General features: G+C 47.5%; 1 protein-coding gene across 1 annotated transcript in view; it reads left to right on the top strand.

The window, feature by feature from the left end:
• The window catches only part of LOC140489388 (arf-GAP with dual PH domain-containing protein 1), a 64,170-nt gene that overhangs the window by 48,473 nt on the left and 1,930 nt on the right, over positions 1–13,767 (top strand). Inside the window, exons 7-9 of the mRNA XM_072588889.1 lie at positions 7,200–7,283; positions 7,419–7,481; positions 11,461–11,532. Of these exons, the coding sequence (XP_072444990.1) occupies positions 7,200–7,283; positions 7,419–7,481; positions 11,461–11,532 (219 nt within the window). The remainder of the gene's footprint in view (positions 1–7,199; positions 7,284–7,418; positions 7,482–11,460; positions 11,533–13,767) is intronic.

Below are 13,767 nucleotides of genomic sequence, written 5' to 3'. Positions count from 1 at the left end.
ACACACAAAGACACACACAGACATTCATGCACAGACACACACACACAGACACACACAAACACACAGACATACACAGAGACAGACACACACACACACAAACACATACATACACAGACATACACACACAGGCACAGACACACACACAGACACACATACACACAGACACACACACGTACATACACACACACAGACACACACAGACACACACACACACACACAGACTGAAACACATAGACAATACACAGACACACACTGACATACACACAGTCATACACACATAGTCATACACACACGGACACACACACACATACACACATACGTACACACACACAGACACACACACACACACAGACTGAAACACATAGACAATACACAGACACACACTGACATACACACAGTCACACACACACACACAGACTGAAACACATAGACAATACACAGACACACACTGACATACACACAGTCATACACACATACACACACAGACACACAGACACACACACAGACACACACACACAGACACGCAGACACACACAGACACAACCGCACACAAAGACACACACACAGACATTCACGCACAGACACACACACACAGACACACACAGAGACAGACAGACACACACACAGGCACAGACACACATACACACAGACACACACACATAGACACATACATACACAGACATACACACACACATGCACACATACACATACAGACACAGACACACATACACACACAGACACATAGACACACACAGACATGCACACAGACACACACACAGACACATACACGCACACACTGACACACAAGCACAGACACACACACACACACACACATTCATACCCACTCACACACATACACACAGACACAGAGACACACATACGCACACAGAGACACACACAGACACATACACACAGACAAAGACACACATACACACGCACAGACATAAACACACAGACCCATACACAGACACTTATACACACAGACACACACACCCACATAGACACACACACATACATTCTCACACAGACACACACAGAGACAGACACACACACAGGCACAGACACACACACACAGACACATACATACACACAGACATACACACTCAGACACACATAAACACACAAATACACACACGGACACAAAGACACACACAGACACACACACAGACATTCATGCACAGACACACACACTCAGACACACACAAACACACAGACATCCACAGAGACAGACACACACACAGGCACAGACACACAGGCACACACACACACGCACACACAAACACATACATACACAGACATACACACACAGGCACAGACACACATACACACACACACATACATACACACACACAGACACACACACACACACACACACACACAGATATGCACACATACACGCACACATATACACACAAGCACACATATACACACAAGCACAGACACACACACAGACATCCACACACACACATTCATACCCACACACACACATACACACAGACACAGAGACACACATACGCACACAGAGAGACACACACAGACACACACAGACACATACACACAGACAAAGACACACATAAACATGCACAGACACACACGCACAGACATAAACACACAGACCCATACACAGACACATATACACACAGACACACACACCCATATAGACACACACACATACATTCACACACAGACACACACACAGACACACACAGAGACAGACACACACACAGGCACAGACACATACACACACAGACACACATGCACACACAGACACACATATACACAGACACACACACAGACAGAAACACATACACAATACACAGACATACAAACACAGACATACACACACACAGGCACACATACACAGACACACACACATACACACAGACATACACATACACACAGACAGACACACAGTCATACACACAGACACACATACACACAGATGCACACACATACACACATACACACAGAGACACGCATACACACAGACACACTCACAGACACACATACACACATACACACAGACACGCAGACACACACACAGACATACATACACACAGACATACACACAGACACACATAAATACACAAATACACACACAGACACACAGACACAAACACACACAGACATTCATGCACAGACACACAAACACACAGACATACACAGAGACAGACACACACACAGGCACAGACACACACACACACATACATACACAGACATACACACACAGGCACAGGCACAGACACACACACAGACACACACACACACAGACACACAGTGGTTAGCACTGCTGACTCACAGCGCCTGAGACCCGGGTTCAATTCCCGCCTCAGGCGACTGACTGTGTGGAGTTTGCACGTTCTCCCCGTGTCTGCGTGGGTTTCCTCCGGGTGCTCCGGTTTCCTCCCACACTCCAAAGATGTGCAGGTCAGGTGAATTGGCCATGCTAAATTGTCCGTAGTGTGAGGTAAGGGGTAGATGTAGATGTAGATGTAGATGTAGATGTAGGGGTATGGGTGGGTTACGCTTCGGCGGGGCGGTGTGGACTTGTTGGGCCGAAGGGCCTGTTTCCACACTGTAAGTAATCTAATCTAAATACATACACACACACAGACACACATACACACACAGACTGAAACACATAGACAATACACAGACACACACTGACATACACACACAGTCATACACACAGACACACACACAGACACACATACACACACAGACACAGATACACACAGACACACATACAGACACATACGCACAGACATGCAGACACACACAGAAACACATACACACACACACACAAACGCACACAAAGACACACACAGACATTCACGCACAGACACACACACACAGACACACACAAAGACACACACAGAGACAGACATACACACACACAGGCACAGACACACATACACACAGACACACACACATAGACACATACATACACGGACAGAAACACACACAGGCACACACACATACAGACACAGACACACATACACACACAGACACATAGACACACACAGACATGCACACAGACACACACACAGACACACATACCCACAGACACATACACGCACACACATACACAGACACATACATGCACACACATACACACAAGCACAGACACACACACGCATACCCACACACACACACTCATACCCACACACACACACACAGACACAGAGACACATACAAACATACACAGAGACACACACACATACACAGACACACATACACAGAGAGACACACACACAGAGACACATACAGACACAGACACACATACACATGCACAGACACACACACTCACACAGACATACAGACACACACACACAAACACAGACACACACAAACACAGACACACACAGACACATATACACACAGACACACACACAGACACATATACACACAGACACACACAGACACACACACAGACACACATACACACACACAGACACACACATAGACACACATACACACACAAACACACAGACACACACAGACACAGACATACACACACACACAGGCACAGACACACACACACACACACACACACACACAGGCACAGACACACACACACACACACAGGCACAGACACACACACACACAGACACACATACACACAGACACACACACATACACACACAGACAGAAAAACATACACAATACACAGACACACAGACACACAGACACATAAACACATAGACACACACAAACACACATACACACAGACATACATACACACAGACACACCACACACACACACATACACATACACACAGGCACACAGGCACAGACACACACAGACACACAGACGCACACACATACACACAGACATACACAGACACACACACACACAGACATACACAAACAGTCATATACACAGACACACATACACACAGACACACACATACACAGACACACAGACACAGACACACACAGACACACATACACACAGACACACACATACACAGACACACACACACAGACAGACACAGAGACACATACATACAGACACAGGGACACACACATACACAGAGACGCACACACAGACACACATACACACACACAGACACACACACATACGCACAGACACAGACACACTCACACAGACATACACACACAGACACATACACAGACTCAGACACACACAGACACATATACACACAGACACACACTCACAGACACATACACACACACATACACACACACACGCCCACAGACACACACAGACACATACACACAGACACACACACGCACAGACCCACACACAGACTCACACACCGACACACACACACACAGACATACACACACAGACATACACACAGACACACATACACACACAGACACACGTACACATACAGACATATATACACATACACACAGACACACACGTACATACACACAGACACACACACAGATATACACAGATACAGGCACACATACACACGCACAGACACACACAATACACAGACACAGACACAGACACGCAGACACACAGACGCAGACACACATACCCACACACACACAGACACATACATAGACACACACACAGGCACAGAGACACACATGCACACACACAGAGACACACATACACATGCACAGACACAGAGAGACACACACACACAGACAGACACACATACACGCAGACACACACACACAGAAACAGAGAGACACACATGCACACATATACACACAGACACAGAGACACACACAGACACAAACACACACACATACATTCTCTCACACATGCGCACGCACAGACAGACTGACAGATAGACACACACATACACACGCACACACTCAGCTGTCTCCCTTGACCTGCTCCACTCACCAGGCTTTTGGTCATCCTGTCTTCATATTTCCTTGAAGTTGTCGATATCTGTTTGGAGGAGGGTCACAGACACAGAGGTCTACAGCACACGAAGGACCCTTCAGCCTATCGGGTCCCTGACGCTGCAAGGTCACAGTGCTAACCACTGAGCCACCTTGAACAATCCTGCATGCATCAAACACTTATTGAAGAAATGAGGAGCATGGGATTTGAACCCACATATGTAGAACACAATGGATCAGTCGAAACACGTGGCTTTTCGACTCTGTCCAGCGTCTGCAGTCCTCACTTTCTCACAATGCATTAGTCGCCCAATATCTCAACCTCTCAGCCATCTCATCACACGTCAGCCTCAGTTAATGAGGGGAGAAGAGAAAAAGAGGTCTCACACATATGCAGTATTTTTAGTTACACTGAATTCACATAATCTTCCTGGATTTCAGTGACCACCTAAACTGCTTAATGAGTGTGTTATGTGAAGCTTCCCAAGTTGTCCTTAATAAGCTCATTATAATCCCCAAGCCTCCTCCATCAAACTCCCAGCTGCATGACAAAGCCTACCCCGAGGGAAATGGCGCAGACAGTCCCTGACAATATTCTATTTAAGTCGCTGTTAGAGGTCAGTGTTCCACATGTTCTTGACAGAAATTGTCGAACAGCTTCTGAAGTGGACAAACTGTATCTTTCAAGCCACTGAATAAGAACAAATTACTCCAAATTGTTATACAGCCTGCCCCAACTTCGAAGGTACAAACCCGTTCAGGAGCTGACCCAGCTCTGCGGGCAACGCCGTGCTGGCTGAGATGGAACAGTATGGGTCTGAGGCCAGGAATGGAGCAGCACAGGGTTAAAAACAAGCACATCCGGGCAAACTCTCCACTGCAGCACTGAGGGAGTGCCGCACTGTCAGAGGGTCAGTGCTGAGGGAGTGCCGCACTGTCAGAGGGTCAGTGCTGGGGTAGCGTCGCACTGTCAGAGGGTCAGTGCTGAGGGAGCGCCGCACTGTCGGAGGGTCAGTGCTGAGGGAGCGCCGCACTGTCAGAGGGTCAGTGCTGAGGGAGTGCTGCACTGTCGGAGGGTCAGTGCTGAGGGAGCGCCGCACTGTCAGAGGGTCAGTGCTGAGGGAGTGCTGCACTGTCGGAGGGTCAGTGCTGAGGGAGCGCCGCACTGTCAGAGGGTCAGTGCTGAGGGAGTGCCGCACTGTCGGAGGGTCAGTGCTGAGGGAGCGCCGCACTGTCAGAGGGTCAGTGCTGAGGGAGTGTTGCAGTGTCAAATTAGATTACTTACAGTGTGGAAACAGGCCCTTCGGCCCAACAAGTCCACACTGACCCGCCGAAGCGCAACCCACCACCCTATATTTACTCCTTCACCTAACACTATGGGCAATTTAGCATGGCCAATTCACCTAACCTGCACATTTTTTTTGGATTGTGGGAGGAAAGCGGAGTACTTGGAGAAAACACGCAGACACGGGGACAATGTGCAAACTCCACACAGAGAGTCGCCTGAGGCGGGAATTGAACCTGGGTCTCTGGCACTGTGAGGCAGCAGTACTAACCACTGTGCCACCGTGCCACCCATGTTCTGCCTTTCAAACTACACTCTCAACTGTTCTGTCAGGGGGTGAGGAAAGTGTTCTGCTTTGAAATAGATTTCTCCATGATGTTCTAGGCCATTGCTGTTCATGGGAGCTTACTGCGTGCAAATCAATGACCCCTTTCATTCATTATAAGAGCAATTGCACTTCACAAGGTACCTGACCAGCTGTAAAGTGTGTTGGGACATTTTGATGTTTGAAAGGCGCTATATAAATGCAAGTTCTATCTTTTCAATGCTCCAATTGATCTATTTTTTTAAATTTCCTCCCACACCTGGGAACCGGGAGGAGTCAGCAGAGGTTCTAAGTAGTACCCTTTGGAACAAGGAAGGTGTTGATAGGAACTGGTCTGTGTAATATCGAGAGCAGGTTCCCTCAGCTGGTGCCAACAGCACCTCAGGTTGCCAACTCTGACCGGCTGCATTATGACATGGTCTTCTGCTTCAGAGTAGAGCCCCTGACACACCTTCCAGGTGAAGCAGTGACTGACCTGCCCTTCACTCAGTCTGGTCTGCAGTACTCGCTGCTCACAATGTGGTCTCCTCTGCACTGGGGAGACAAAACACAGACTGGGTGACTGCTTTACAGAAATTGTAAATGAATACAAAGAATCGGTAAATGAACACAATTATTAAGCCTGGACTTGCCTGCAGCAAGGAAATGAACTCTGTCTTTCTGGGAGACTCCAGGAGGGATGGTGACTCGTAACACTCAACATTCAAATCCAGAATGCTGGTCTCACAGGATTTAATCTTGTTTATCCTACAGGAGATTGTAGATTGGTTCAATGCAATACGTGCTGTCCAGTTTCACTACTTACAAGTGGCATTTCCAGGGACCAGTGACCACGAGGTAAGCTTTGCTGACAACAGCTCTGAGTACCCTCTGGTCTATCGTGACCCTTTGATCCCCTTTAGCCTTATGAACTATATTCAACTCCTCCTTGAAAACAAATAAACTTTTCTTTTCCAACTTCTGATTTGCCAGCTGAAGTACAAACTGACAAGGAACTTCCTGAAGGAAGGTTACATGGAGAAAACAGGACCCAAGGTAAGAGACCACCTTCTTGTCATCAGCCTGAGCTGAAGTTGTTAAATGGCTCCGAGGTTATCACAACTGTCCGCACGGCCTACCTAGCAACAGGAGGGGAGCATCCCAAAATGGCGCCAGAGTGTGGCACAAGAACACGTTTAGCTATATCTCCCTCGATATCATGGAACTCTCACAGTGTGAAAACAGGCCATTTGGCCCAACAAGTCAACCCTGAAGAGTAACCACCCAGACCCATTCCCTTGACTAATGCACCTAACTACACACACCTGAAAACATTGGGCAATTTAGCATGGCCAGTTCACCTGACCTGCACATCTTTGGATTGTGGGAGGAAACTGGAGCACCCGGAGGAAACCCACGCAGACACGGGGAGAATGTGCAAACCCCTCACAGACAGTCACTCGAGGCTGGAATCGAACCCGCTGTAAGGCAGCGGTGCTGACCACTGAGCCACCAAGTCACCCAGACCATGGCAAAAAAAATCATTCATTCGTTCATTCATCACCAGCCGTAACCACAGCGACACCCATTCTCCTAATTGAGTTCAATGTACACACATGGTTTTGATGGGAAAGAGCACTATTCCTTTGGAAGTTCACAGTTCAGTTGGGATACTTGTGGGACACTTCCTGTCACCAGTGGGGACACTTCCTGTCACCAGTGGGGACACTTCCTGTCACCACCCACAGTTCCATTCCATCTGTTGAAGGTGAACAGGACCAGACGAGCAGGGTGTTGGGATTCTGATTACCGTTCCTTTTAACACCCACTGACAATGGTCAACTGGACACTGATCATTTTGCTATCTGTGGGATCTGGCTTTACTCAAAGTAGCTACCAACACCCATGATAACAATGCTAAATCAAACATAATTCTACGGCTTGCGAAGGAGTTGTAAAATTTCAGCTCTGTATAAGGACGTGTTTTTAAACAATGCTCCAACTTTAGGTTTGATGGCTCTTGGCATTAGTTGGATCACCCATTGGTTTTAATCACAGCTCCACAACTAATGACTCAGCTCCTGGATACACAGGGACTCTGGGAGTGTTCAGTGTGTCCGGGGAAATCAGGAAGCTGCTTTTGTGATCTCATCGGTGGTTACAGCAGACAAAGATTCACACACACACAAACCTTCTCTCAATATACACTCACACTCAGAGTCCCTACAGTGCAGAAAGAGGCCATTTGGCCCATTCAGTCTGCATGACCCTCCAAAGAGCATCCCACCCAGACCCCCACAACCCCATATTTAGCATGGCCAATCTACCCTGATCTGCACATCTTTGGACTGTGGGAAGAAACCGGAGCACCCAGAGGAAACTTACGCAGACACGGGGAGAATGTGCAAACTCCACACAGTCTCCCAAGGCTGGGATCAAACCTGGGTAGCTGACACTGTGAGGCAGCAGTACTAACCACTGAGCCACTGTGCTGCATGTAGTCTAACACATTCTCTCTCGCTCTCACACACATACCTCTCTGCACTTTCACACACATAGCCTCACTCTCACATCTGCCTTTACTCTTACATACACATTCAGCCTCACACATACTGTCTCTCACATTCACACACACCCTGTCTCTCATACACACTGTTTTACGGATACACTCTCTCATACTCTCACTTGCCCTCTCTCACAGACACACACTCTTACGCAAACACACACTCCCCAAATCTCATACATAGCTCCCTACACACACACAAACACACACACACACACTCTCACAGAAACACACACCCTCCAAATCTCATACATAGCTCCCTACACACACATAAGCACACATACTCTACACACACACTCACACACAAACACACACTCCCCAAATCTCATACATACCTCCCTACACACACACAGACACACATACCTACACACACACTCTCTCCAAATCTCATACATATCTCCCTACACACATACCCTACACACACTCCCCAAATCCCATACATATCTCCCTACACACAGAGAGACAGACATACTCAGATACACTATACACACACACACACACATCCTCTACACGCACACATCCTCTACACACACAGACACACACAGACACACACAGACACACACACACACACACACACACACACTCCCCAAATCCCATACATATCTCCCTGCACACAGAGAGACAGACATACTCACACAGATACACTATACACACACACACACATCCTCTACACACACACACACACACGTACAAGTACACAATGGAGAATGTGGAACTGGAAAATCTTTCTTTCTCTGCGCTGTATTTTTGACATTCCCCTGATACCATCTTCAACAGCCCATGGTCTCACCTTCATGAGCAGCTCCCTTTATTAGATGCCCAGGCAATTATTTAATGTACAAAAGTAAACCTTTACAGTTAATATTCTGGATTTCAAACTTATACAAAGCAGAGAAGGATGGCTGATACATTTATATAGAACCTTTTTAGATAGTCAGACCATTGAATGGTCAACAAGTATTGGTGAGTGGATGTGATATACTGCAGAGCTGTGACCTGATCGGTTGGCTGTGTTCTCACCTCTGTATCTGCTTCTGCTGTTTGGCATGTGTGTATTGCAGCTTGACCAGGTTGGCATTTCATTTTAAACATGCCTGGTGCTGTTTCTGGTGTGTCCTCCTGCCCTCTCCATTCAACCAGGGCCTGATTGGTCAGCTTGAGGGGAATAGTAGAGTGGGTGGGTGGGGGGGGATGAGTCAGAGCAGGGGTTAACAAGGCTGAGAGGTTACAGCTCGCTGAAAGCCTCATTGTTGCCCCGTGTCTGAGCTGCAGGATCTATCCTGAATCCATCCCATCCAGCAGAGTCGGAGTGCCACAGAGGGGAGTTTCGGCATGACAATGGGATTTTGTCTCCACAAGGACCATACAGTGGGGGGTCACCTGCACCACATACTGCGGTGACCGGGAGGGGGGGGGAAAGAAGAGAATGGGGAGGTGTATGTTTCTCCCTCGTGTTGGTTCCTTCGTCACTTGCTCCAGTCACACAGCGTTGTCCTTCAGACTGTGACCAGCACGCTCTGTCACGTAGCTGCTGAGTGACTCTCAGTGATGGACATTGAAGTCTCCCACCCAGTGTACGTTCTTGTCCCGTCGGTGTTGCCTCCAATTTGAGTTCTGCACGGAGTAGCATTGATTCGTTAGGCCGGGGGTAGGGCACATTCCCAGGAATCAGCAAACAGTTGATGCTGGTTATGGGATAGCTACTTGGTGGAGTTTAGAAGGAGGAGGGGGTGATCTGATTGGAACATACACAATACTGAACAGCCTGGACAGAGGAGATGTTGGGAAGATGTACCCATTGTTAAGAGCAACTAGGACCCGAGGGCACAGCCTTAGAGTAAAGGGAAGACCCTTCAGAACAGAGATAAGGAGAAACTTCTTCAGCCAGAGAGTGGGGAACTTATAGAATTCATTGGCTATGGAGGCCAGGTCATTGAGTATATTTAAGACTGAGGTAGATAGGTTCTTGAGTATCGGGGATCAAGGGTTATGGGGAGAAAGTGGGAGAATGGGGTTGAGAAACTTATCAGCCATGACTGAATGGTGAAGCAGACTCGATGGGCTGAATGGCCTAATTTCTGCTCCTGTGATCTTAGTCCTGGACACCAGAGGTAACTCGATTGCGCTTCTTTGAACTAACGCCATGGGATATTTTATTTTCACCTGAGAGGCATCAGACTCACCCAGAAGAAGCATCTCTGACAGAGCGGCACTCCCTCAGCAATGAGTGTCAGCCTCCAAGTGAGCCTCAAATTCACCTCAAGCAGAGACCGTTGTAATGTTCACAAAAAGATCTACCCCTTTGTAATACCCTGACCCTCCTAACCCTGAGCCTGTGGCACCAACAAGAAACAGCAACTGAATCCACACAGCAGGGCAGTGTGGAACTCTGTAAGACTCACCTAGAGCTCCACCACAATCTATCAGACACTGATCAAACAACAAAGTTCACTCGCTTTTTCTTGCTCCAAGCAAACCGAAGGTTTCAAGAAGCGATGGTTTACTCTGGATCATCGACGCCTGATGTACTACAAAGACCCTCTGGTATGTAACTCCACAGACAGCCCGGGTTAGAGGCTGTGCTCCCTCTCTCTCAATTACACTCGGTCTCTTATTCTCTCACACTCTCTCCATGTCCCCAACTCTGACACTCCCTTTCTCTCTCACACTCACACTGTTTCTGTATCACCCTTTCACATTTTCTGTCACATTCTCTGTATCTCTGTCCCTCGCTTTTCCCCTCACACCCTCACACTCTCTATCACCCTTTAAACACTTTCTGTCACATTCAATGTGTCCCTGTCTCTCTCTTACTTTCTCTCTCACACTCACACTCTCTCTGTATCACTCTTTAACACTCTCTGTCACATTCTCTGTGTCTCTGTCCTTCATTCCTGAGGAAGGGCTTTTGCCTGAAGCGTCGATTTTCCTGCTCCTCTCCTGACCTGCTGTGCTTTTCCAGCACCACTCTGATCTTGACTCTAATCTCTAGCATCAGGAGTACCACTTCTGCCTCATTTTTTATGCCACCCTCACACTCTCTGTATCTCTCTCCCTGTCTCTCTCTCACGCTCACACTCTCTGTATCTCTCTCCCTGTCTCTCTCACGCTCACACTTTCTGTATCACAGTAAAACTCTTGCAGTCACATTCTCTGTATTGCTGTCTCTTGTTCTCTCCCTTTCTGTCTCACACTCACACTCTCTCTGTATCACCCTATCACACTAATTCTCAAATACACTGTAATCTATCTCTCACTCTTTCTTCCCCACCCTCAACCTCATACTCAGTTTGTCTCAATCGCCATTAATCAAACTCCCACTTCGTGTCCCACTCTTTCTCTTGTACTCGCTCTTCCATTTGCTTGCCCTCTCCGACTCTGTAAGCACTCTCACGTTCACTCACTCAATCTTTTTCTCCCTTCATTCATCCTCCAGCTGACCACTTCCCTCAAGGTCAATCTTTTCCTCGGAACGTTCCTCTTTCCCAATGGTGTAGGGCTGGGTGCAAAGGGTCTTAAGGAAGGTGTTGTTGGCATTTCCCTAGCCCCTAACTACGCACACTGGGGACACTGGCACAAGGGGTTGGTGCAGAGACCAGGCAGCACAGTGGATGAGATTAAGGCTCAGGGGGATGGGGACTGGAAAGAGTTACCAAGGCTAGAGTGGCAGATCATGACCAACCTAAACCAAATGGGCTGAATGGCCTCTTCTGGGCCAATGTACTTTATCATGCAACTGAAGCAAGCAAATTGAGGAAGCTGAGGTTTTTGCAATAGTTTACATGATGAATCGAGCAGATGCTGTGGCTTGGTTCCTGCTCACAGGAGGATGCCGTGTGGGTTTCTGTGTTATGTATTTGGGGCTGGGTTTCATCCTCAGATTGCAGGATTCCAAGGAGGTGATGCCCCTGGGGTGTAATCGCTGGGCGGTTAATCCTGAGACCCAAGTAACGTTCCAGAGACCCGGGTTCAAGTCCCACCATGGCAAATACTGCAATCTGAATTAAAACAAATTTGGAATGAAGAGTCTAATGATGACCACAAACCCATTGTTAATTGTCGGAAAAACCCATCAAGTTCACTGATTCTATTCAGGGAAGGAAACTTCCATCCTTACCCAGTCTGGCCTACATGAGACTCCCGACCCACAGCAATGTGGTTGACTCTTAACTGCCCTCTGGGTAATTAGGGATGGGCAATAAATACTGGTACAGCCAGTGGCACACATATCCCATGAGTGAATTCCTTTTTTTTAAGAAATGCTCTCCGTGCTTTATGTTCTGAGCTCAGGAATGTCAACGAGGAACCAGTCAAATATTGGGATATTGCAATCTGTAGTGTGCAATACACATAGAGTCACAGATTCGTAGAGATGTACAGCATGGAAACGGACCCTTCTCATCCATACTGACCAGATATTGTCCATTAATCTCGTTCCATTTGCCAGCATTTGGTCCATATCCCTCTAAACCCTTCCTAATCATATACGCATCCAGATGCCTTTTAAATGCTGTAATTGTACCAGCCTCCACCACTTCCTCTGGCAGCTCATTCCATACATGCACCACCTTCTGTGTGAAAATGTTGCCCCTTAGGTCCCTTTTAAATCATTTCCCTCTCACCCTAAACCTATGCCCTCTAGTTTTGGACTCCCCCACACCAGGGAAAATACCTTGTCTATTTATCCTATCCATGCCTCTCATGATTTTATAAACCTCTATAAGGTCACCCCTCAGCCTCCGACGCTCCAGGGAAAACAGCCCCAGCCTATTCAGCCTC

Source organism: Chiloscyllium punctatum, chromosome 18 (assembly GCF_047496795.1).
Source record: "Chiloscyllium punctatum isolate Juve2018m chromosome 18, sChiPun1.3, whole genome shotgun sequence".
Classification (NCBI taxonomy): Eukaryota; Metazoa; Chordata; class Chondrichthyes; order Orectolobiformes; family Hemiscylliidae; genus Chiloscyllium; species Chiloscyllium punctatum.
The sequence above is the reverse complement of the archived record's forward strand: the minus strand, read 5'-3'. Positions and strand labels throughout refer to the sequence as shown.